We start from the raw sequence: 23737 nt of genomic DNA on the forward strand, positions 1-23737 counted from the left end.
CACTCTCCTCATCAACCCCATCCACTCCCTCAAACTCTCCTCACCAACCCCATCCACTCCCACAGACTCTTCTTACCAACCCCATCCACTCCCACAGACTCTCCTCACCAACCCCATCCACTCCCACAGACTCTCCTCACCAACCCCATCCACTCCCACAGACTCTCCTCACTAACCCCATCCACTCCAACACTCTCCTCACCAACCCCATCCACTCCCTCAAACTCTCCTCACCAACCCCATTCACTCCCACAGACTCTCTTCACCAACAAGTTTGAACAGAGTTTAACCGAGGTTATTTTTAACCTAACCACAATATTTATCTAATAGGCTTACTTGGACCTATCTACTGTCTATATATCCAGCCACAGACTACAGTTGCTCTTCACAAATACTTTGTGTGCCTCTTCACACAGTCTTCCCTCACCAAAACTTTCGGTTCTCACGATCTCTCCTCACCAATACTGCCTTCTCCCGCGGTCTCTCCTAACCAATCCTCACTGCTCAGTCTCTTCTTACTAACCCCCATAGTCTCTCCTCACAAATTCCATGTGCTCTCACGGTCTCTCCACAACGATCTTGCCATCTACCACAGTCTCTCTTCACCAAATCTGCCGGCTCACACAGTCTCCCCTCACCAATCTCTCCACACAATACCGCCTATTTCCAAAGTCTCTCCCCAACAATCTTAGCAGCTCCCACAAAAAGCGTAATCATGGTTATATTTCACTTATATCTGCCCACATTTTTTTCTAACTAACTTAATTGGTTTGAGATCCTAAACTATAAAAACTACAGTGGACCTGAGCAACATAAACATAACTGAAGATGAATGAGTAAATAAAAGAATGAGTAAATCTGCTTTATCCGCTTTGCGCACACAATCACATTGCAATGTACAGGACACTCCCATGTCAATCAAACTGGCTTTTCTTTACACCTCAATCTTCTTATCTTCATGTCCTGATTGTTAGCAAAGTCAAAACTGCCCACTCCTGTGATTTGTTTTTCCACCTGAACTTTGTCTGTTTTGCACCGGCAAAGTTCAAAATCACTTTCTTTTTTTATCTAAAAAAAAAAGATAAAGAACCTCGGTGCAGAAAGACGTCCTAATAAGAAAGAAGAGAGCTTTTGCTTCAGAAACGTCGATCATTGACTCTGCGCTCATCCTATCAGACCCGCTGTTCCGGGTTCGATTGCTTTGGTCTGTTTGACTTATTTCATGAAGAGGAGCCATACAGAAACATCCAAAAGCTTATCGCGTCCCTGTCACAACAAAGGTGAGAGACGCGTTTAGAAAATATTTATGACAGCGATCATAAATATGAATGTTATCTATATAAACGCTGTCGTGATGTAATCGGTTAAAGATTAGCATATCTGCTGCATTGACTCGATGCTAACCGGCTAAGCTAGCTATGCTGTAATCATCTATATTAATATGACATGTCTAGCTGTAGGCTAACAGCCTCAGATAAATACTCTAATCAGTGCTTCGTGTAATCCTTAACAAGCGTCATTAAACGCTTTAGACAGTAAATCTCTTGCGGTCGGATCGATTTACAAAAGGCAGGTTGTGGGAAGCAAAACGTAACGCACGTCACATTCAGGCCTGAGTTGTGTGTAAACAAAACGTGTGACGTAAGAAAGTAACACAGTAACGCACTTCATGTTTTTTTTAAACCGCATTGTTTATCTGTCTATTAGTCTACTAACTGATGTACAACGACCAGCTTTGACCTTAAAACCACCGTCAGGTGAATTGAATAACACTGATTATATCATTACAATGGCATATATTTATATTTAGCAGCAAATAAGCAGCCAGTTATTGAAGTTGACGTGTTGGATGCAAGAAAAAATGGCAAGTGTAAGAATCTGAGTGACATCTGAGGTCATCTCTTATAGTCTTGTGGGGTGTTTCTGTATTGCAGTTGTTAATAACTACAAAATTGATCCAAGGAAGGTGCAATGCATGAACCAGCAACAAACCTAACATTGATTTATTGATAGCCTGCCTGGTCCAATCCCACAAAAGAGGTGCTGTAGCACAAAGTGCTGAAAAAGTGTCTTGCACAAGGTGTCTGGGCACACGGTGCGTCACAGCTTGCAGTCCAGAGGAAGACTGGTCTAATTGCTGACCTCTGGAAACCATCAAAAAGACCTACAATGGGCATGTGAGCATCAGAACTGGACCATCGAACAATGGAAGAAAGTGGTTTGGTCTGATGAATCACGTTTTTTTTTTTTTTTTACATGATGTGGACATCATGGGTGTGTGTGCGTCACGTAACTGGAGAAGAAATGGCACCAGGATGTGCTATATGAAGATGACAAGCCAGTTTAGAGTGTGATGCATTGGGCAATGTTCTGTTGGGAAACCTTGAGTTCTAGAATTCATGTAGATCTTGCTTTGATATATATACAGTACACACCCCACCTACACCTGCACTACTTCATGGAAACATTTCCTTAATGGCAGTGGCCTCAGTGAAAAAAAAATATTCAGGAAATGTTTGAGGGACATGATTCCCCAAATATTAATCTGATTTCACTTCTCAAATGTTAGTCTGATTGAGCATCTGTGGGATGTGCTGGACAAACAATTTTGATCCATAGAGTCCCCACTTCACAACTTACAGGACTTAAAGGATCTCCTGCTAATGTCTTGGTGCACATCTTGTACTGCAGCACACTTTCAGAGGTCTTGTGACGTCAAGTCAAGAAGCTTTTATTGTCACTTTAACCATATATAAAGCTGATGCAGAACATAGTGAAATGAAAGCGTGTTTTTCCAGGACCATGGTGCTACATAAAACAGCACAGAGCTAAGGACTTTAAGTTTTTCTAGCCACATAAAGTGCATTGTGTACAACCTAGTGCAAACAGTGCGAGACAAAAGACAGTTCAAACAGACAATACAAAACACTACAGGACAAAAACACAAAGTTGCGCTGACTGGTGTGCATTCTTTATATCATACAGTACAATATGTAAAAATAGATGATTCTGAACAAAGATCTTTCTTGTAAACATATACTGTATACACATGTGTAATAGCAGCAGCAGGCCATGCCTCAACCGGTCAGAGCTGTTTTAGTGGCCCAAGGGATACATGATAATAAGCAGTTGGTTTTAATGTTATGGCTGATCGATGTAAAGGGTGTGGCAAAGTAAATGCATATTATTTCAACAGCCAGTACGCAGCAACAAGGGTGGATAAGTTTTGCTCCTTGTTAGCAAGCAGCACTGATGGTGCAGTTTCAATAGCTAGTAGCCATGGTAACGTGGGCTCACCATGAGCATTGGGTGTTGAATATTATTTCAAAAGTCTTGAAGTTGTAATTGTGGTTTAGCACCTTTTTCTTAGACGTTTCACTGTGGGTTGTCTTGGAAACATTCCTGATAGTAACACGATGTCTCATGTTGGTTGAAGTGTTCAGAATAACAGTGTCTGTGATGAAAAGGAAATCACCTGGCCTTCCACTTCTGTGCGTACCCCAGAAAATGTGAAAAAAATAAGAGAGGCTGTTCTCAAAAGCCTGAGGTGTTTTCAGGCTTTAGCTTAATAAAAAATTAGAAAGTATAGAAAGACATCATGATCAACAAAATACACTGTGATTCCTCTCTGCTCAGATGTATTCAAATATTAGACGCATTATTATAAACCTTGCCTTTTTATTGGTGCCATAAAGCTTTATATATATATATATATATATATATAAAGCTGTGTATATTTATTTCTTAACGGTTCTCTGATGGAAAACCTTTTTAAATAAAACTGTCATTAGATTGAAGCCTGATTTGATATCTGATTACTTGAGTCTGGATTAAACATAATACAATCTAGTGACCATTCAAATAGGTTAATAATGATAAACTCTTTTTATAGTCTTGTGTACTATGCTGCTGTTGCTATGTGTAGGCTAGTGCTGAGGAAAAACAGTTTGTTCCGATGTGTCTGAGTTACATAGAGGGACATAGAGAGTAAAAGCCACTTGACTGGATTTCGACATATGTTTTTTAATGTTTTAAAAAGTGGACCATCTGGCTGTGTTTCATAAACCCCTGGCACTCCTCAGACCCCTTATTAGAAGTACTTATTCAAAATGTCACTTCTCATGTAGTAAATGTATAAACTGGGAATTGAATGGGTTGAAGGCTACATTCTGAATATAACAATATAAGCACAATATGCTCTTTTGGGAAAACCAGCATAACTAATCAAGATGTCAGTAATCTTGCTGGCCTTGAAGTGTAGTTAAGTAAACCTTTCACCCATTTGAGTCATGAGTGAAAATTTTACTATTGGCAAAGATATAAGCTGCATCTTTTACTTAAATGGAGTTTGAATGCTTATTTGGAATAACTGTAACCTAATACAGTCATTGGGGAAATAGTAAGCACATAATTCTTCTTTTAAACTCCTACTACTGAAGACGCATGTAATTACTTTCTTTAATAAGCTGTACTCGTGCACATGAATAGAAGATGGCCGAACGTGTGCTGTGATGTGTCGACCCAAATCTGCGGAAAACCTGTGATCATTTTGAAAAACCACAAGCTCCCCTAAATATCTCAGTCTGCTTGATTTTGTGTTAATTACATGAAATGCTAAAGGGACAGTATAACATGAAACCTTTTGCATGTTTTTTATTTGATTCCTAGTCATCTGAATTCACTCGATGGCTCTTCATTTGTAGTAAAGCCAATTCACAGCAGAAACAAATATTCAAATGTCTGCACTTTTTCTTTGCATTTCTCAACTGTAGCCTTCCTTGTTACTGGGGTGGAACCGTTTATTTTGTAGCTTTAGAAAATGATTTAAGGTACATAATTGGATTATTTCAATTAAGAGTACCAAATCTGAATAGAATTAAGATAAAAGGCCACAGTTTTACCATGTGAAAGGATTTCAGTCTCTTTCACCAATGTGCTTTTCTTTTTTCACTCTTGGTTCGTTCTCATGGCTTGTGGTAATGTTAGTGGGAGTGTTGGGTTGGAGCTTGAGCTTGTAATAATAGTATAGCGTATATAATAATATAGGGTTGTGACTTACAATAATTGGGTTTCAGCTGCAAAACACAGGTCTGATACTGGAAAATTTATAGAACGACTTTTTTTTTTGTTTTGTTTTGTTTTGTGTCTCCAGAGCAGTTTTGTTCTTTTATTTCCCTGAGCTTCAGCCTCTCACGTCCCCCACACGAGTTTTCTCTATAATGGAGAATCCATTCTTAATAGTCGTTCACTGGAAAAATAGCTTGTGTGTGAGACTGAGACTGCTCTTGCGGTCACTGTTTACCCACCAGTGCATGTTCATGCTAAAAAGTCTGACCTATTTTACCTTTCTTAGGAAATTTTCATCAGTACATTTTCCCTGACAAGGGAAACTGTTTTTTCACTATTTACACTAATTTTGTGTAAAATATTCTGCTGTAGTTCCTGAAATAAGAAATGTTTGTTTCAGCAAATCAAAGGTTTAGCCACACCTTCTCATAGAAAGGCTTGCTTTATTTTTATTATTTTCATTTTTATTCTTTTAAAATTCTTTTATATTTAATTGAATAATACAGAAGCCTGAAACTACTCAGTTGTGTTATAAAGCAGATCTACACAATGCAGTTTATATGATTATGGGAATGATCAGATTACCTAACAGTCTAATAAATTAAATCATGATCCAGAAATGTGAAAGCGTTTGTGTGATGACTTCGCTTCAGATTTAGAAATATTAGCAGTCTATATTTTGCTGCTTATCTACAGCACCTTATGTTGTTGGTGACAATATAAATATTTATGTATATTTCAGCGGATAACATTCTGTTAAAGCGTTTAAATGTTCATAGATATTCAGTAATCAAAAATTTGACTTGAAGTTTGATTCTTTTGTATTTATTATAAATTTAAAAGTATATTCATATTCATTTTACTAATAGCAATAAATCAGTCATTGTATTTACATGCCAGAGATGTTTCTTTGATTTTCCCCATATTGTGTGTATAGTATCACCTCTTACTGCCTCCCACCTAATTGTGTCACAGACTTTAGTTTCACAGTTTATTTTCTTATTAGTCTATTTTTGTATTTTATTTTGAAGTTCTATTTAAAATACCGTATTTTAAAAATTTCTTTTCTACACGGAAAGTCATAAAAAGCTTTTCACTACATGTCGTAGTGTGTAATGATTGTATTTTTGACTATTAAATTTTGAATATAGTAAACATTCATCTCACCTTGGCTGTGTTGTGCATTTCATTCCTTTACTTTATATGTTGGAAACCCAGCAAAGGTAACAAACTGCTGTTGCTACTGTAGCTTTTAATTTATGGATCTACATCAGGCCTGTTGCTGACATCCAGACATGTATGAATGATCTGACAATCTCTTTTATTCCTGTTTTCTTCATTGAAGGTGTGGCCTCCAGCTCAGCCCTGCATTGCCATGGATGCCTGTGCCCGGATCAAGGGTGTTCCACTCAAGAACCGTGCCAGCATCAGGAAAGAGGTAGCTCCAAGTATTAAAGAAATAACCTTCGGATTTCTGAGTATTGTTATGATTCTCACTGATAATTCTTACCCCTAGTAGTAGTAATATTGTTGTTACTAGTTTATTACCATAGTTGTGGTTGTTCATATTCTTGGTATCTTGATATTTTAATATTATTAATATTTGTATTGATTGTATTGAGTATTGATAGAATAACAGTCGGACCTGGAACAAAACTTAAGTAAATTGGTGTAGAAAAATACCCCGGTAAAACTCACCACAGTATACTACATGCTAGCAAAGCAATAAGGCTTAATAAAGCACAATGCAAAGAAAGTAGTAGCAAACACAGCAGGGAGATTAGGCTTAAGCAATAACTGAAAGAAAAAGGATCAGTTGTAACTGGCATCCGAAGGACGTAATGAAGGAAGTGTTATGAAAGCTCTGTGGGACTAAGTTTAAGGGCTTAAGTCCCAGATTTAAGAAAAGTAGAGTACAAGCAATCTTTAAATTACAGCATGGCCACTTACTGAGGAGGTTACATAGAAATCTGCAGCAGTGAAAATGTGGGATATTGTAACCAGAGAATAACATGTCAAATTGAAAAATAATAGAAACAGATCCAGATCTTTGTCACTGAGATATTGCCTGGTATTAAAATAAGAATCAAGCAGGAGTGTTGTGCTATTGGTGTCAGTTACAGTCAGATAGAAAAAGGCACACTTTTCAGGGCACATTGTATTAGTAAAGTATTGGAGCCACAAGTAAGAATAGAGTAAGAATTTTGAGCACCACAATCAACAGAGTTTAGTAGACAAAGCCAGACTGAAAGGACATCAAGATATTAATGTCAGCTAAATGGGCAACAGCTCTTTCAATAATGTTAGCTATGACAAGCAAATTAGAGATGTTTATTTTCTTCTAAAATAAAACCTGAGAGGTTTTCTATCAGTCTAATTCATGCAGAGTGACGGAGGCAGGACGTCAGGTTGGAAATGGGAACAGATATATCTGACAGGTTTCAGGATGTAACCCACAGGATGATGAGTTCGACCCCGAGCTCATTTCTCCAATAAAGAGCGGACTGGCAGATAGAAAGAATGTGCTCTGGGTGTTTTTAAATTCAACGTTGGAAGCTTGATGGGTGTTTGAAGAGCAGAGGTAATGGAAGAAGTGAAAATGTGTCAGAAAGAGTGCTTTGCAGCTTCTGGTTGATGCTGCTGACAGAGACAGGGGAGAAGTAGGAGGTTTGGGCAGACCAGTATTTAGGAAAATGTGGTCAGTGTGTGTTAAAGAATGAGAGCAGGTCAGTCCATGGTTTTTAGTTTGCAATAGGATATTCTAGCTGGAGTGGAAGTCTAAAATTAAATTGAACAAGCATATATTTAACAACATGTAGGATAAAAATATATAATTTGAAGTGATCAAGTCATCATTTGAAAAATTGATTGAAAACTTTTATAGTTTTAATACAAACACTCATAATGAATGAATGAATGTGTATGAGGACAGCTTATCAATTTACACAATGTCATGGACAGTTAAACCTTTCAAGTACAGTAAGCTCCTGCAAGCTTCCCCAATGTTACCCTGCAGTGACTTATTTTTAATTGTATTGCAGTTAATAAAAAATACAGTCTAGTTGAATGCAAATCATTGTGCAGACTGCAGCACATTCATAGCACACAAAGTCACCAAATAACATGGCCCAGGCATGGGTAAATAGTTTAGAGAGATAAACTGGTCTGTTTAGCTATTTATTCAAGAGTCAGTACATGATTAGTAATGCTATTGGGACAGAATATGTATTGAAATGATGTCACATCTGAAACCAGAAGTTTTTGGTTTATTTGCTATGACAACATTCATGTGAGGTTTTGGTGAAGGAAGGAAGAATTTGCACATTTAAGATGTATAACCTCTAATTAAGGACAGAACCTGATGACAATAAACACAGAACAAAAAAAAAAAAGCACAGACAGCACCAGTGTAGTCAGGTAAAAACTGTTTGTACACATTGGAAATGAGACATGTATTCCAGTGTCTGGCATGAGCGAGGCTTTCTATAGGAAAATCCAGTACCTTATTAAATGAAACCCACAGAGCATTTCATTTTCAGGAAAAATCATTAAATCTAGAGTCTAACTGATACATGATATAGCATGACACACATTAACGGAACTATAGTTTTTGTTTTTGTGTTAGTTTCCTAAAGCCAAAACACTCAAAATATCCAGCAATGAAGTAATATGTGTAGAGTTCAGTTCTGTCCAGCTGCTTGATACCGCTGGCATTTAGTCAACCCTGGGGAAGCCATTAAAGTGTTTACTGTTTTAAACATCAGCTTTCACCACACTGTAGCACTCATTATTATTAACATCCTAGTCTGCACTGTGGAGTTCATTGATGGATAAATGTGTCTTGGTTGTCATTATACTTGTTTTAGCAGCTTTTGAACTTGAATGAAGGAACTAACAGCTCTATTTTTGCTTTGTGTTCATATGAATAGACCATCCGTGAGAGTTCAGCCCTGTCCCTGAGGAGCCTTTTAAAGAACAGGAAAGAGCTGAGCAATGTGGTGCCAGAGCAGCGCACTAGAGAGTCACAGTGTCTGCAACAAGTAAGGATAATGTGTATAGAAGAGAAAAAAAAACAACAAAAATACAATAACAGTTTTGATTATGGTTTCTTGGAAAGTATAAGGGCAAAATTATTGCTCTATTCACAACTTGTTAACATTTGTGCATGTGGACTGTCATCGTCTATTCTGACCACAGGTTTTCAGCTGTTTCAGACATTATTATGGCCATAAGTGTGCTTACTTGTATTTTAACTGCTTTGTGTATTTGATCTCGTCAACACTTGACATGTGTAGATCAACAATCTGTTTCTTTTCCGTTAAAACGTCTTTGGCCTTCTCAGCCTTGGCAGATGTTTCTAACATTTATTTGATTGAGTCATTCTCTTGTGTGTCAATAATTCTGGCCTTCTGTAAGCTTGCAATGGTGGTTTTAACCACAGACTTGGTTAACTAAATGATTTTGAAATAACCTCCTCAATTTGAGTATTGTGATATAAATAATTGCATCAGAGTTTATCTTAAGTGGTCTGTCCGCTCTGCCGTGTGTCTTAATTTCCTAATCTAAATATCTTAATCTTAAAAAGTGTACACTACTAGTAATCTTAAGTATGTCCTGAAGTGGCACTTGGACTAAATTTGTCAACTCATGTATTTCAGTGGAAATGATTTAAGAAGTGCATCATTTGATACTCCGCTAATTTTATGGAGTTGCAGTTCTGTTCTGTGTAAGAACCGTGTAAATTTACATGACCGTGTTCTTTATTTTAGATACATTTCATATGCTTACCGAGTTCCACTGCAGGGGAGGATTTCACACTACAGGCAAGTGTTTCTTTTCCTGCAATTTGCAGTAAGCAAACTAAATTATATAGATCATCACATATAAATGGGGTGCACAGTGGTTTGGTGGTTAGCACATTGCCTCACACCTTCAGGGTTGGGGGTTCAATTCCTGCCTCTGCCATGGTTTCCCCCTGCTGTAGGGGTTTACTGTACCTTCACATACTCTGTGTCCTCCCAGTTCAGTCCAAAGACATGCGGTGTAGGCAGATTGGCATCTCTAAATTGTCTGTAGTGTGTGAATTGCTGTGTGAATATGTGAGCAATTGTGCCCTGTTATAGTCATCCTGTCCATGCTGTACCCTGCCTTGTGCCCAGAATCTGCTTAGATAAGCTCCAGGTTCCCTGCCACCCAGCAGGATAAGCAGTGATCAAAATAGATAGGGATGGATTATGTATATGTTTTAAACAACGATTATGATGCTGATAACATTTTGCTGACCTTTATGGCATATGGATTAATATTTCACAAAAACTGCACTATTGTGATGGAAGTGCTCTAACTTACCAATGTTGATAATAAACACATGAATCTAACTGTAATTTATATAGGCTGTGATCTCTCTCTCTGCTGAATTGGTGGAGTTGTTACGATCCCTACATGTACAAACTCTCAAAGATGAAGAAGTGCTGCTCATCAAAGATCCAAAGCGAACCTTCGACAGAAAAGACAGAGTCTCTCAGGTACATTATCTTTTAGGCACCATATTTACAAAGTATGCATGCATGTTTGTGCTTGATGGTGGATTATTGCATTTCTTGGAAATTAAGTGTCATCTGTGGTGATTTGTGGTTTTCTAGGTGTGTGGTATGTTCTTTCTGTGACAATAGGAATAATTTTGTAGGCTGCCAGACCTTTATATCAAGCCACAAACTTGCAGGCCTAACAAAAAATGGCATATGCTTTCTCAAACTTGTTTAGCCCACACAGTGTGATGTTTTTACAAGCCTTGTCTGATTTTTCTAATTGCAGACCAACTTATCATCCAGAGCCATGTGCATACTGAGACATGGCAGCCCTCAACAGATCAGTGTTTGTACTATGCTGGGGCTACTGAGCCGTTATACTGCAGGGATCAGATACGCTCTGGAGGTACAGTCTCTTCAGAGGGGCATATCAGAGTCATGTCAAGCTGAGGATGATGACACCAATCAATCTGTCTCTTCTATCGAGGAAGATTTTGTCACAGCTTTTGAACATTTGGAAGAGGAGGAGACAGGTTACTACTTTTACATGTTCACAATACCCGTGTAAATGAACCGCTGAGCCACTACTAATATTAATAAATGTTTGGCTTAACTGTCATCTCGAGTCCTGTATCACATATGCTTTTGAAAAACTTCTCATTTTATTAAACAGATTTTTATATGACCTAATTGCCATTATGACCTTTCTTATTTTATAGTTGCATATAAGAGGAACCAGAGAGACGTGGCCTCCCAAACTCTCCCCTCACATTTCAAAGATTTATCTGGGTCTCGTATCATCATTAGTTCTGTCTCCAAGAAGACTAAGAGTAGACAGAAGTCAACTTGTGATGTGACAGGATTAGTACAGAAGTCACCAACAACATTGTCTATGGATACAGAGAACGATTGGAACTTATCCACACAGAGTAACCTTCCACAAAGTCGTGTTACCTCGACATCATTCACAGAATCTGATGATTCAGACTGCTCTAGTCCAAGTCCCATTATTTTTTTGGACGAGGTTGGTTATCAGAAGAGTCTAAAAGCAAAGCTTGACATTCCAAAGATCCCTGTTCTTAAAGAGGGTGTAGAAGATTCAGACTCTGAAGTGTGTGAGTTTTTTGATAGTTTTGATCAATTCGATGATCTTGATCAGTGTTTTGATTCGACTATGAAGGTGCCAAAAGAACAGGTTCTCTTTACCCAGAAAAAAAAAAAGACTGACAGCTCTGATAGTAAATCAGATTCAAAAAGTGGCTCAACAGCAATGAACCCTCACAAGTTTGACCACAGGACTCTTCCAGCCAATATCAGGAAGCCCACTCCACTTAAACCAGGATCTCCGTATAGTATACACTCCGACACTCCAGATTCTCCACGACCAGTGAGGACATCCTGTGAGGAGAGCGGAGGAATCTTCAGCCCGGTTCACTCATCCGCATTTAGTCCTCTGGGAGACGGAGGAGCCTTGGAGTGTTTTTGGAAACCAGATGGAGATGTAGCAGAATTGCCCAAACCACAGGACCTTTGTTCACTTTATAAAACCTATTCTGATTTTGCAAACAATCTCTCGAAAGAAATTCTTGGAACTGTTTGTGGGTACTCTTCTCCTGTTGACATTAACATTAACAAGAACTTGAGTTGTGTGTGCCATAAAGAATTCAAAAACACTAGCGGACATTTGATGAAACTGTCTGATATTCAGGAGACAGTCACTATTGCCAAATCACACTCGCAGTCTCTGAAGGATGGGATTCAGAAGTTTGCCACAGACCTGGTTGAAATGAGCATTGGCAGTGCCTTAAGAGATTTACAGAAAGGAGTTTCGTCCTGTACCACAACACTTTGCCATTTAGCTGCTAGGCTAACCTCCTCAGTGTTTCATATGGCCTTTCAAGAGATTGGAATGCGCCATGCATATGTGTTAAAAGAGCGTGCCATAAATGGATTGGCTGGTTTCCTTGTTGGGGAAGCAGTCTCTGGAGCTCTAAAAGAGTTTCTGTTTGTGAAAAAGCAGATTTTTAACAACACTGTCACCAGATTTGCAGCTGATCTTGCCGAGGAATTAGTATTTGAGGGAATTATGGAGGTCTGCCAGTTCTCACATCCTTCTACTCCACTTACCCCAAAGGACTGGTCTTTTGAGCAAGAAGAGGAAGTAGTTTGTTCTTATGCTTCAGATCTTTCTGAGTCCGTTCTTCAAGAAGCCTTCATAGAACTGTCCCAAGCTGACGTGACTTTCACAACACAGGCAGCCATAAGTGTGTCACTTGACAATATCTGCTATGTCAGTGCTGAAGATGCATCTCAGACCACAAAAATCTGCAATGCTCAGTCAAGTTTCCAGAATTCGCAGTCACTTATCCAAGCTGGAAATCAAGAAGAGGAAGATGGCTGCACTGTAAAGAAAGCTCTGTACTGTGTTTCTGGAATGGCCAGTTGTGTCCCTGTCCCTGCAGCTGGCAAAGCTATATCTTACCTGCAGAACCCAGAGGAACTGTGTCAGTATAAGTCCAGCATTAGTCACACTTGCCAGAGCAGCCCTAAAAGAAGCATTTGTTCTCAAGGAAGGGCAGTAACCTCCACTTCCAACACATCCACTGCAACATGTTCTGAGTCAGTGTTAGGTATTTCCAAAATTCGTAATGTCTGTGGGAATTTTGGGAATATGTCAACAAGTGCAGTTGAAAAACCTCCAATGGGAAAAAGTTTTGAGAAAATGTCTGGTGCAATGGTTGAGACAATAGTGGGGGAAGTGTTTGAAATTGTGCCCACAAGCAAAATGAAGAAGAAAATGGACGACTGTGCTGATTTCATAAGTAAAAACATAGGGAGTCGGATTGCTACATGTACTGGTATAGCAAAATCCCAGGATGTGGCTTGTCAGAGTTCACCACCTTATAATTTATGCGCATCACAGAAAATCATGTCTTTATTTCCCAAGGGAGATTTGACAGAGTCACCATCATGTTACTCTCAGTCACATTTAACTTCAAAGAACATAGATAAAACAATTTGTCAAACTGGCTTAGAAAATGCATATATAGTCGACAAATCTTCACCAGAAGTCAAGTCTATTGTGATGAAGGATACTTTGGAAGTGCCCAGTTTTGAGGGAGGCATTCATGGAGGCAGAAAAGTCATCTCAGAAGAGATGCTTAATGGCAGCACTGGAATAAAGTCCAGTGGAAGCCCTGGCACTCCTCCCTCAACTCCCCAGCAACCATCAGACACCTCGAGTGAGAAAAAGCTTAAACAGTTTTCCAAGAAGCTGAAGGGTAAACTTGCGAAGGAATTTTCCCCTGCAACACCACCACCCACCCCACATTACGAACCAACTCCAGGACTGGAAGAGAGCTCCGATTCAGAGAAAGAGGAATTCATGCTTAGGCTCATGAGGTCACTTTCTGAAGAAGCTGTCAGCAACGAAGATGATGTTGAGCAGGAAGATGGTTTTAACTCTGTGACCCATAACACAGAGCAAAGTTCCACTGTGGGAAATAAAATGATTGAGAGAGGGGCTCTGCATTATGCTGAGCGTTTGGCATGCCATATTGTTTCCATGGCAACTGAGATGGACACTTTAACCGTTGGTGATGTAAGTAAGTCAGAGAATGAAGAAGGCAATGGCAGCTTTGCTTTACACAGTGCACAGTTCTCGGAACAAACCTTGAATTCATTATGGACATATGCTGGGGAAATTGCTGGGGAAGTCATCAGTGATGTAAAGAGGATGATGCGTTCCAGCAATTGCCTTCACAAAACAGTCAAAAGAGGATCCTTGAAATCCGATAAGCATCAGCATGGTGACCGGAAAGACTGTCACTTTGTCAGCAAAAATAACCAATGGTCAAATGTTCTCATTGTACCAGTTTCCAATCCTCAGTCCAACACTTGTAGAAGCTCAAGCCAAGCTGAGTACCCAAGCTGTGAAAGTGTTACTGATGAGTATGCAGGATATGTTATCAAGGTACTTAAAAAAGATGGAGGAAGCCGGGAACTTATCCTGGATCAGTATGCCAGTCAGTTGGCTTATAAATCTATCAAATCAGGCTTAGCTCATGCTGCACAGAAAATAAAGCAGAAGTCCCCTTTGAGACTTAGCTCATCCCGGCAGTCCCACCATGACAGCAGCCGTAGCACTTTTAAGGTCCCACCATCTGAGTCCTCTCCTGCCATTCTTACAGGAGGACAAGAAGCGTCCTCTAGTGAGTCCATGCTGTGTGTTTGTCAAGATGCAGGAAACATTGGTAGAAAGGAGTATATGGAACTTGTCAACTTTGCTGAGTCATTGGCTTACAATATTACATGTGACGTCACAAGAAAGCTAAGAATGTCCTCGATTAGGCTTCCTAAATCGCTCACAGACTCGTGTCTCTACAGGAAGTCAAATGTTGAAGACATGGCTGAAAATTTAATCAAATCTGCGTTTTCATGTTCAGTGCTACCGTACACTGGGAAAAACAGGCAATATCATAGCACCAGCAGCTTAGATGATGGAAATTACAATAATGGTGTTATGCAAGTAATTGAGCATTATGCCAGGAAGATTGTTGACGACACTTTGGAAATGACTCTGGGGACTACAGCTCTTCATACAGTAGAAGAGAGAAGGGCTTTGGACCGCAGCTCTTTCACCGAGAAGCTGACCGAGGCATACAAGGCTTGCCGGTACTGTCAAGGACGAGATTGCTCATTTTGCAAAAATTGTCACATGAAGTACCATGGAATGCAGAGGAGAATGCAGAAAGACTCAGTGGACACGATGGTTGGTCTTGAAATTCCCAAGATCCAGATAGATCTGGACAAGAGGGCAGATTTTGCTGAGGAAATGGTATCTGCAGCATTTGAGAAAGCTAAGAAGGAACATAGCAGCACCAGCTTAAATGCAGACAGTGGGATTGGTCACGATGGCGCAAGCTTTGCAGAAAGCCTTACCACAGAGATCATGACGTCTGCATTGTCTAACATCTGCCAAACCATTAACCTCAGGTAAATAAAACAGACGACTGGTCTCGTAAAAATGTTTGTAAAAACTTATGTTTGCACGTCAGAAGAAAAGTGGCTCATCAGTTGCTCAAATATTGTGGGTTCCTTAGTCATTAACATTTCCTGTGTTGGTGTAATCCTGGACAGATTTAGGTAAGTGATTTGAATAAATCACAGATATTCAATTGCTTTGATGTAGTTGTGATTTATGGCAATTATAATTAGCAATAATTATAGATTTTCCATTGGTGGGTAATAATACAGTATAATTACACTATGATGGTATGAGTAGGGTGTAGCTATGTGTAAATTCCATCCATCAACAGAATGAATGTTGAGGTCTGCGTATGATGAATATCAGTACACTTTCTAGCAAAGCAACCAACACTCTGACTTCAAGCATCTCACCAGTGGAAAAAAGATGTTAACTGTCTATGCTTTTTTAAGTGGATATTTACTATTTATGTTCCAGTGCTCCTGGGAGTGAGAGTGTCAATGTCACAGAGTCAACTGTCAGTCAGCAGCTGAATCTAAGTGTGGGAGATGACAGTCTTGGCAGCTGGTCTAATCTGAGCTTTGAGGAAGACCATCCTGATGAAAGTAGTAGCTTCCATCACCTAAGTGACAGGTAATTTTGAGGTTCAGTAGCTTGAAGAAATTCACTTTGATTACTAACTCCTCAACTACTTATTTTTCCTGATTCTGCACACATTTATTCACTTTAACACTGTTCATAACATACCGAAAATGATGACGAATTGATGGAGAAGCGAATGCATAAATGTAGTGGTATGAGAATCTGGAGGAGTGGTGCTTAATTTAGTTGTCAGTATAAATCATTCAAGGAATTGTAAATGAAAAGCAAACTGTTTTCATTGCCCACATTTTAATACAGCCTGCAATATTTTGTTGTTGTATTTCTGGCTCTTCAGAATCTTGAACATTAACTTGAGGCCTTTATACAGCTAAGGTTTCCCCAAAACAAAAATTCATCTTTGCCAAGAAGTGAATTTCTTTTATAGATACTACACTCACTCAAGGAATATTGTTTATTCCACAAAAAGCAAAACCAAACGTTCTATTTTTGAAGTTAGTATATTTCCTTTTTCGATTAGGAATTTAAATGACCTTGTCCTCTAAGCTGAGAGGAGAATTACTTCGATTAGCTGATAGAAGTTCTTGGCACAGACTTGCATTTAAGGTTGATGTAGTCATAACCAAGTAGTATTTTGGATAATGAAAGCCATCAGTACTGTAGGTATCAAAATATTTCTGAAAGGTGTGGTCGTAAACAGTTATTTATCTTGGGACAGTGTTTCTAGGATACCATTAGTGTAAAATCATGGCCTTTGTGCTTACTGTGTGTGGCTAGAAGTGATAGGTAGCCTCTTATAAAATCTTGAAGAGTTCTTCGAGGTGGGTATGTAAGATCCACAGTGACATGGCAATAACCTGATAGTGTATGTGCTTGCCCAGTGTTTAGTGCTCCTCTTTTCTCCTACAGCAGTAATGGGAACAGCAGTAGCTGGAGCAGTCTGGGGTTAGAGGGCGAGGTTTATGAAGAGCATTTGTCCTTCTCCCCATCAGACAGGTTGGTCCAGAGCAGGAAACTGAGTATAGTCAGCGTGGGCTTTCTCAAATGTCTGCATGATGCAAGAGCTTTGATCATCAAGTGCTGAAAATCTGTCTGTGTGACTGTAGCAACCTTTGCCTTGTAGAGACAAACCCAGGAACACAACAGCCCTTTGTTGGTCTCCATTCTGTGGTTTTAACAAATAGAATTAGTAAATTAAATCATGTGTGTGTGTACGTGTGAGTGGGAGTAGGAAGAGTCAGGGAGTTAATTCCTTCTGTCAGTTCTTTGTGAAATCTTGTCTTTGACAAAAGAACAGTCTGTCTTTGCTGTCTGCTGCATGGCTGAGTGATGGGAGACTGTTCTGGCCCCTGCTTCTCATAAGGATCCTGTTCCACTGGGAAAATGACTCATAGATGCTAAATGGCAATCAAGATCACTGTCAGTGCTTCATTTCACTGAACAGGAAAATGTTATCTGAATGGAGCACAGTGAAACTCTTTAATGAGATGAAGAGCAATTGAATCTGTTGCCTTTGGGCTGACTTATTTCTGTGGCAGCCTGGGAAAACCATTCTCAGAGGGGATTCTTAAATCTTTGGCTATTTATAATACTAAAAACACTAGAACTAAAAAGCGTATTTATTCACAATTATTAACTGCATCCTTTATTTTTATTTAGAGAGATAATTCAAGCCTAGGAAGAAAATAAATTGAATTAAAGGATTTTTACATTGTATTTATTAAACGTTCCTCAAAATAGGTGTCAGAAAATATGTTTCTGTTAAAAACCAATTTTAACTTTTTTATCTTTTTTTTGTCCAAAATTCAGCCATTTCGACATCTGACCGGTTTTCTCAGTCTGCTTCCCATTTGGTCATTAATGCATTACTGAGTGCAAGTCACACACATTTCTATAAAAATATTTAATCACTTTGGTAAAAATCAGTGTCTAGCAATTTAAAGTAATCCTGAACTGGTTTCCTCCTAACTCGTATGGTACTGTATAGTGCAATGTCACTATTAATAGTGGAACAGGTCAGTATGAAAACTAGGTTTGCTGAAAAATGTGATCCTTCTCTCTGTCTTTCAGTTCTGAATGACCCTCTTGCATGTTTTTTCCAGCCTTTTGACTTTTTGATGCATTGATGCTGTCTTTTTGATCTGTTTGCTCACACCACTGATGTTTCTCATCCTGTAGTGACTACACAGAAGGAAAGGAAGCTGAAGCCAGGAACTTCATGGGTGGTAATGGATCATTTCTTTTTCTCATCATAAAACCTTTTTTTTTAATAGGTAAATAGTGAAATATGATATTTGTATTTGTAGTCGGGCTTGACCCCGTCATATTTCAGAAGGATCATACTTGGCAGTAGAAATATTCTGCTACTTTGTCCAAACTGCGCTGCTGTTGTTTCATATCCCTGTCTCCTGTAACTGTCCAAGCACTGCGGGTCTGCAGATGATTTCAGACTGAGTAGTCTGGCCCCATTTACTGACTGTGGGAACGGGATTTATGCTATGGGCTTGCTGAAATAGGGGTTATCTGCTCTGATGTCAGTTAGGGTGTATGTGTGCTTTTAACAGGCCTTTGTGTGTTTGTTCTGGCAGGGACAGTGCGAGTGGAGAGGGGCCACACAGAAGGAGACAGGGCTCTGCTGGTGGTCAGTACAGATGTATGGGGGCAAGGTTCAGATCCCCAACTGAGAACGGTGCTGCAGTGGATGGCAGCTTCACTCACCGAGCTCCCAGTCATGCAGTTCGGCCAGCAATCAGAAGGAGACATGCAGCAGGTTTGATTTCCAAAAAATATCTGATATTTCAAATACATGTGATACCTGATCCTAACACCTAAATGTGGGCCTTCCCCAAAATGCTGGAAACCACAAAGTTGGAATCACACAGTTGTCTAGAATGTCTTTGTGTGCTATAGAATGACCCTTTACTTTCACTGGAGAGCCAGACATGTACCAGCATAACAGTGCTCCTGTGCACAAAGCCAGCTATGAAAACATAGTTTGTTAATACTGATGTGTAAGAACTCGAGTGGCCTAGGCTCAAACTCACTGAACACCTTTAAGATGAACTGGAAGACTTCAGGCCTCCTCAACCGACATCAGTGCCTTGATGATGCTCATAGGTAAATGGGCACATCCCCAGAGCCACGTTACCACGTTTCCTTCCTGGAAGAGGATACTGGAGGATGCTTTTATTCTAATAGCATTAGGGAACTAAATCTAGAATTGGATGCTTGAATAAATACACATGGGTGTGACAGTCATGTATCTACAACGATTTGGCCATATAAACCTTTTTACATATATCGTTCAGAATAAATAATGTTTGAATAAAAATGATTTGAATACCAATATTATTGACCGTATTTTACAAATAAATCTAAATACAACAATAAAAAAAAATGAGTCAGCAAGCTCTTTTCCCCATTAAAAAAAAAAATCTATACTGGGAAATTTCACTTCAAATTTAGTAATAAACATGTTTTTAGGTTTTTAGAATTATAAATATAATGTATAATACATGTAACACAACAAACCCCAAAATGATTATATTTGCACTCTGTCTTAAAATTAAGACTAAAAAACAAGTCATATTATCAAACAACAAACATCACCATACAGAAACCGTGGCAACTATATGATTTTTATGTTTATGTGGAATATCCACCGTACTAGTCCATGAGCACATTCATATTCTTATAATATTGTCATTTTAATCTTCTAATAATAGTGAGTGCATTAGTGTTAACCTAGGATTTGCTCTACTGTCTGAGCCGTGCTGTCAAGGAATATTAATCAACACCTGACCAATCAGAACTGAGATTTCAGCAGCTCTGTGGTACAAGTAAATGTAATTGAATTAGAAGTGCAACAGTATAAACTCGGTTTAATCCTCAGTCTAGTTTGGTCCAGTTTAAGTTTAAGGTAGACTCTTCTTAACTTCTAAAAGTTTGGGAATACAGAAGGCCCATTTGATTTCTGCCACTGTAGCCTCAGGTTCATCCAAATATGGGAATGTTGTTTCAAATGCATTCTAACTCTGGCTGCTGTATTTACATTTGCAGTTTCTGCGTGTAGTTCAGAGGCTGAGAGAGAGAGAGTGGAGAGTGGGCGAGCTCCTTCAGGCTCTGCTTAGATACTACGAGGAATGTCCCATCGAGGAGGACCCACATGTTGAGGACGGAAGACATGAGCACAGGTCCCTTTTCCATTGGCTTCTTGAACACCCATAGACCATCACCACCCAGTGCTTACACAAGTGACTGACACGTCAGTAGTAAGTGCTAACGGCAGTTTACTGAGGTGAAGATATCCCTAACTTTCAAATTCATGTTCAACAGAGCTGCCAGTTTCGAGGTCTAACCATGAATCAGATGTGTGTGTGTTTGAGTGTATTGCATGCCGTGACTGAAAGTATATTTGTTCTCAATCTTTTGCTGTCACTTTTTTTTGTTTCATTTTATATTGGATTGCATATCGTACACTCAGTATGTTATCATTTGCACTTTGCTCACTGTTTTGCTTTCATGCCCTAAGCCAGTGTTAAAAACAAACAAACAGAGGGCTCGGTGACGCCATTGCTTGTTAAGTGGAATCCCTAGAGCTGAGATAAACATTAGATCACCTCTCTTTAGGGTAATTTACATGATAAAGGGACCAGCCAGCTGAACCACTACACCTCCCATATCCACGTTCTTGCTCACAACATTATTTTGTCACTTGATGTACAAATGAATGACAATAGTAATGCACAGTAATTATAGGTCAATTATTCAGTAACACCAGGTTCACATGCAGCTGCCCAAGATATCAAAATACCATTTCATGGTAAATATTTTGACACTTTAAAAACAGCCTCCAATGGAAAGACTCCATTAAAATGTATTTTAATATCAATATAGTAATCCCATGTCTTTCCTTTTTCAGTGTGTCCTGTCAGACCTCAGGATGGCACTGAATTTATTAAAATGCCCTTATGGATAAGTATTTATGATACCACATCATATATATATATAAATATAAATAAATAATCTATTTTTTGTATGACTAAAAATAGTCAGATGATGTGGTGCACTTGGACGTTCCTTAACATCTGAGCGCACTTAGTAAACTAAACTGTATAAAAAAACACTGTTGCCAAAAATTAAGGTAGACAAAATAAATATTTTTTTAAGAGTACATTTAAGTTACATAAATACGTAACATTTTGAAAAGTCAGTGAATTACAAGCTGCTACACAGGCAAAGAAGCTCTATAGTATGAAGGAGAAAGTAGGGCAGATTTGCCAGGTTACCAGTGATCTGTATTAAGATTTCTGTAGTTGCTGTAATGGTGAGACACTATGTACAGTTTGTACCGGACATGGGTCATGTTCTTTACTTGAGACAGACATTAGGGTTTCTAAAACTGTTTTTCCCCATGTTTCTGTTTTTGTGCAGGATTAACCGTTATAAAATTAACTGTTTCTTATTTCTGGAATGTTACTGATAGCAGATGACATCCTATAAAGACAGAAATGTGTCAGTAAAAAATTCTACTTTTAATGCTTATTTGTCCTTATAAGTCCATACCTAGACTTTGATATAGAGGTTTCTTAGAGTTCTGTTCATAACATTTGTGGTTGCTTAGATTCCTCGGAGCACCACTTTAATTTGAACCATGAATGAACCACAGCTTCCAGTGCCTGCATAACTCGGTCACTAATCACACACTCCTTACGTCTCCTGGAGATGTTTTACACTCCAGCAGGAAATCAACCACCGCAAACTTTCCCACACTATCCCATTCCCCTTACTGACTACACTTTACTGTGCAATTCCTATGAAGGTAGCACTTTACACAGAAATGGCCGTGTAGGTCCTTCTCCATTTATCTCAGAACCGTGTATTTCCCGACACATTATTAAAAACCACCAAAGCCACTTGGTATTAAAACCATCAAAAGCTTGTGTAGTTGAGTATTGATAATAGCCTGTGGTTAAGTATAAGGATGCTAGTCTTCTTAGTCCAGTTGCGGAGTCGTTGGCAGAGCAAAATTGACATTTTTTGGTCTGTTTGTTTATTTGTTTGTACCTGGTTTGGTTTAGTTTCATACTGCACATAATTAAACAAACCAAAAAGCAAAAAAAAAAAGTTGGGCTGTGCAGGGCTGTGTGTGGCTGAAAACATACATGTACAATTCATTTCTTAGTCAGAAATGTACCAATGAAAAAAGTGTGTGAAATCACATCAATCAATACATAACTAGATAATTATATAAATAACTAGTTCAACATTTTGTGCCTCACCCCTGACAGTTATTCCTACCTTTTTTTACAGAGCATTTCTACAGCTCTGTTCTTTGGTTTAGTTTGTGCCTCACGGCTCTCGCATCTATTAAAATGTCAAAATGTAATTTAGGTCAATAGTTTGTTTTGGTCTTCACCTGAATGTGATTGCTGTGTTGTCACCTGCACAAAGAAACCGCATCAGGTCTCGATGGACTAAACGCTGCATATGTGAAAGCACCCCAAGAGACTTCTAGGTAGCAGGCGTTCAGTTAGTTTAAATTGACATGATGCAACATCAGTTCATGATTTATTCAAAACAATGTCGCAGTTCAGATACCAGTAAGGTTTCAAGAGAGGTCTGTGTAGTGGTGTAGGTAGTAAGGACACATCTAGAACGTACTACGATTGACATGAACACTAATGCATGCTATTCTATTCCTTCATGCTTACCTGTATTACTATTGAAGTGGTGTGGATGTTCAGTTTGTGGCATCATATCATCAACGATTATTTCTCATGAGCATGGTCCGAAATCATACAGCACTGTGGATGCTCGTGCTATCTGTATGTGAATTGCTACAGTGAAAAATGGTGCGATGACTCGTATTCTGAAGGAGAAGAAGGGGAAGATATTTTGTTTACACGATTTAGAATTTGCCATTTAAAAAAAAAAAGTATTGGAGGTGGCAGTTGTAGGCATTATATAAATCTAAATGTGGAAAAGAACAATTTGGTTTTTAAACTGACTAAAAAAAACTTATCAACTAATTTATTAGTTCTGCTGAAGGTGTACAGTATTTGCAGATATACACTTTTGCCTCTTTCACAGTGGGATTGTATTTGGTTTTGCTGTAAGTATAACCAGGCATAAATGTGCTGGCTTTGTGTACTTTATTTTCTGTACATTCCTATATTTCATGTATCTATTGCTATTTGTGTTATTTAAAGCTGTGTGTACTGCAGATTTGACATTATAGTTTAAAGGTAAATATTTTGTTACTTGTGCAGTGTCATGCTCATCTCAGTGAAGTAGACAGACAATATAACACTGACTTCTCTATTTTTCCGGCTTATTTGTATTCTCTTGAAAAGTAAGATATTTAATAATTTATGTCAGTATAACTTATAATTGTGATTACACTAGTGAAGTTGATGAATAGTTTACATATTAAAAGCCTAAAGTAAGAGCACTACACCTGTTAAAGCTGTGGCTAAGAATAAAGCTTTTTCATGTGAAACTGTCAAGTTTTCCTATTTATTGGACTGCACAATAAAAGAGTCTGAATGTGAAA

General features: G+C 38.7%; 1 protein-coding gene across 3 annotated transcripts; it reads left to right on the top strand.

Moving 5' to 3' along the window:
* The first annotated feature begins 1144 nt into the window (after window positions 1-1144).
* On the top strand, window positions 1145-23737 carry akap11 (A kinase (PRKA) anchor protein 11). Of its 3 annotated transcripts, none has more exons than XM_060876422.1 (12): window positions 1145-1280; window positions 6413-6505; window positions 8997-9107; window positions 9837-9890; window positions 10461-10592; window positions 10882-11128; window positions 11315-15590; window positions 16060-16215; window positions 17092-17178; window positions 18361-18407; window positions 18771-18952; window positions 20242-23737. In XM_060876422.1, exons 2-12 carry the CDS (start codon window positions 6443-6445, stop codon window positions 20407-20409), a joined length of 5523 nt encoding a protein of 1840 aa, XP_060732405.1. In that variant the 5' UTR covers window positions 1145-1280; window positions 6413-6442; the 3' UTR covers window positions 20410-23737. The 3 variants fall into 3 exon arrangements, with proteins under 3 accessions (XP_060732405.1, XP_060732406.1, XP_060732407.1); XM_060876423.1 differs by having other exon boundaries at window positions 17095-17178; XM_060876424.1 differs by lacking the exon at window positions 17092-17178.

This window comes from Tachysurus vachellii, chromosome 8, assembly GCF_030014155.1.
Source record: "Tachysurus vachellii isolate PV-2020 chromosome 8, HZAU_Pvac_v1, whole genome shotgun sequence".
Classification (NCBI taxonomy): domain Eukaryota; kingdom Metazoa; phylum Chordata; class Actinopteri; order Siluriformes; family Bagridae; genus Tachysurus; species Tachysurus vachellii.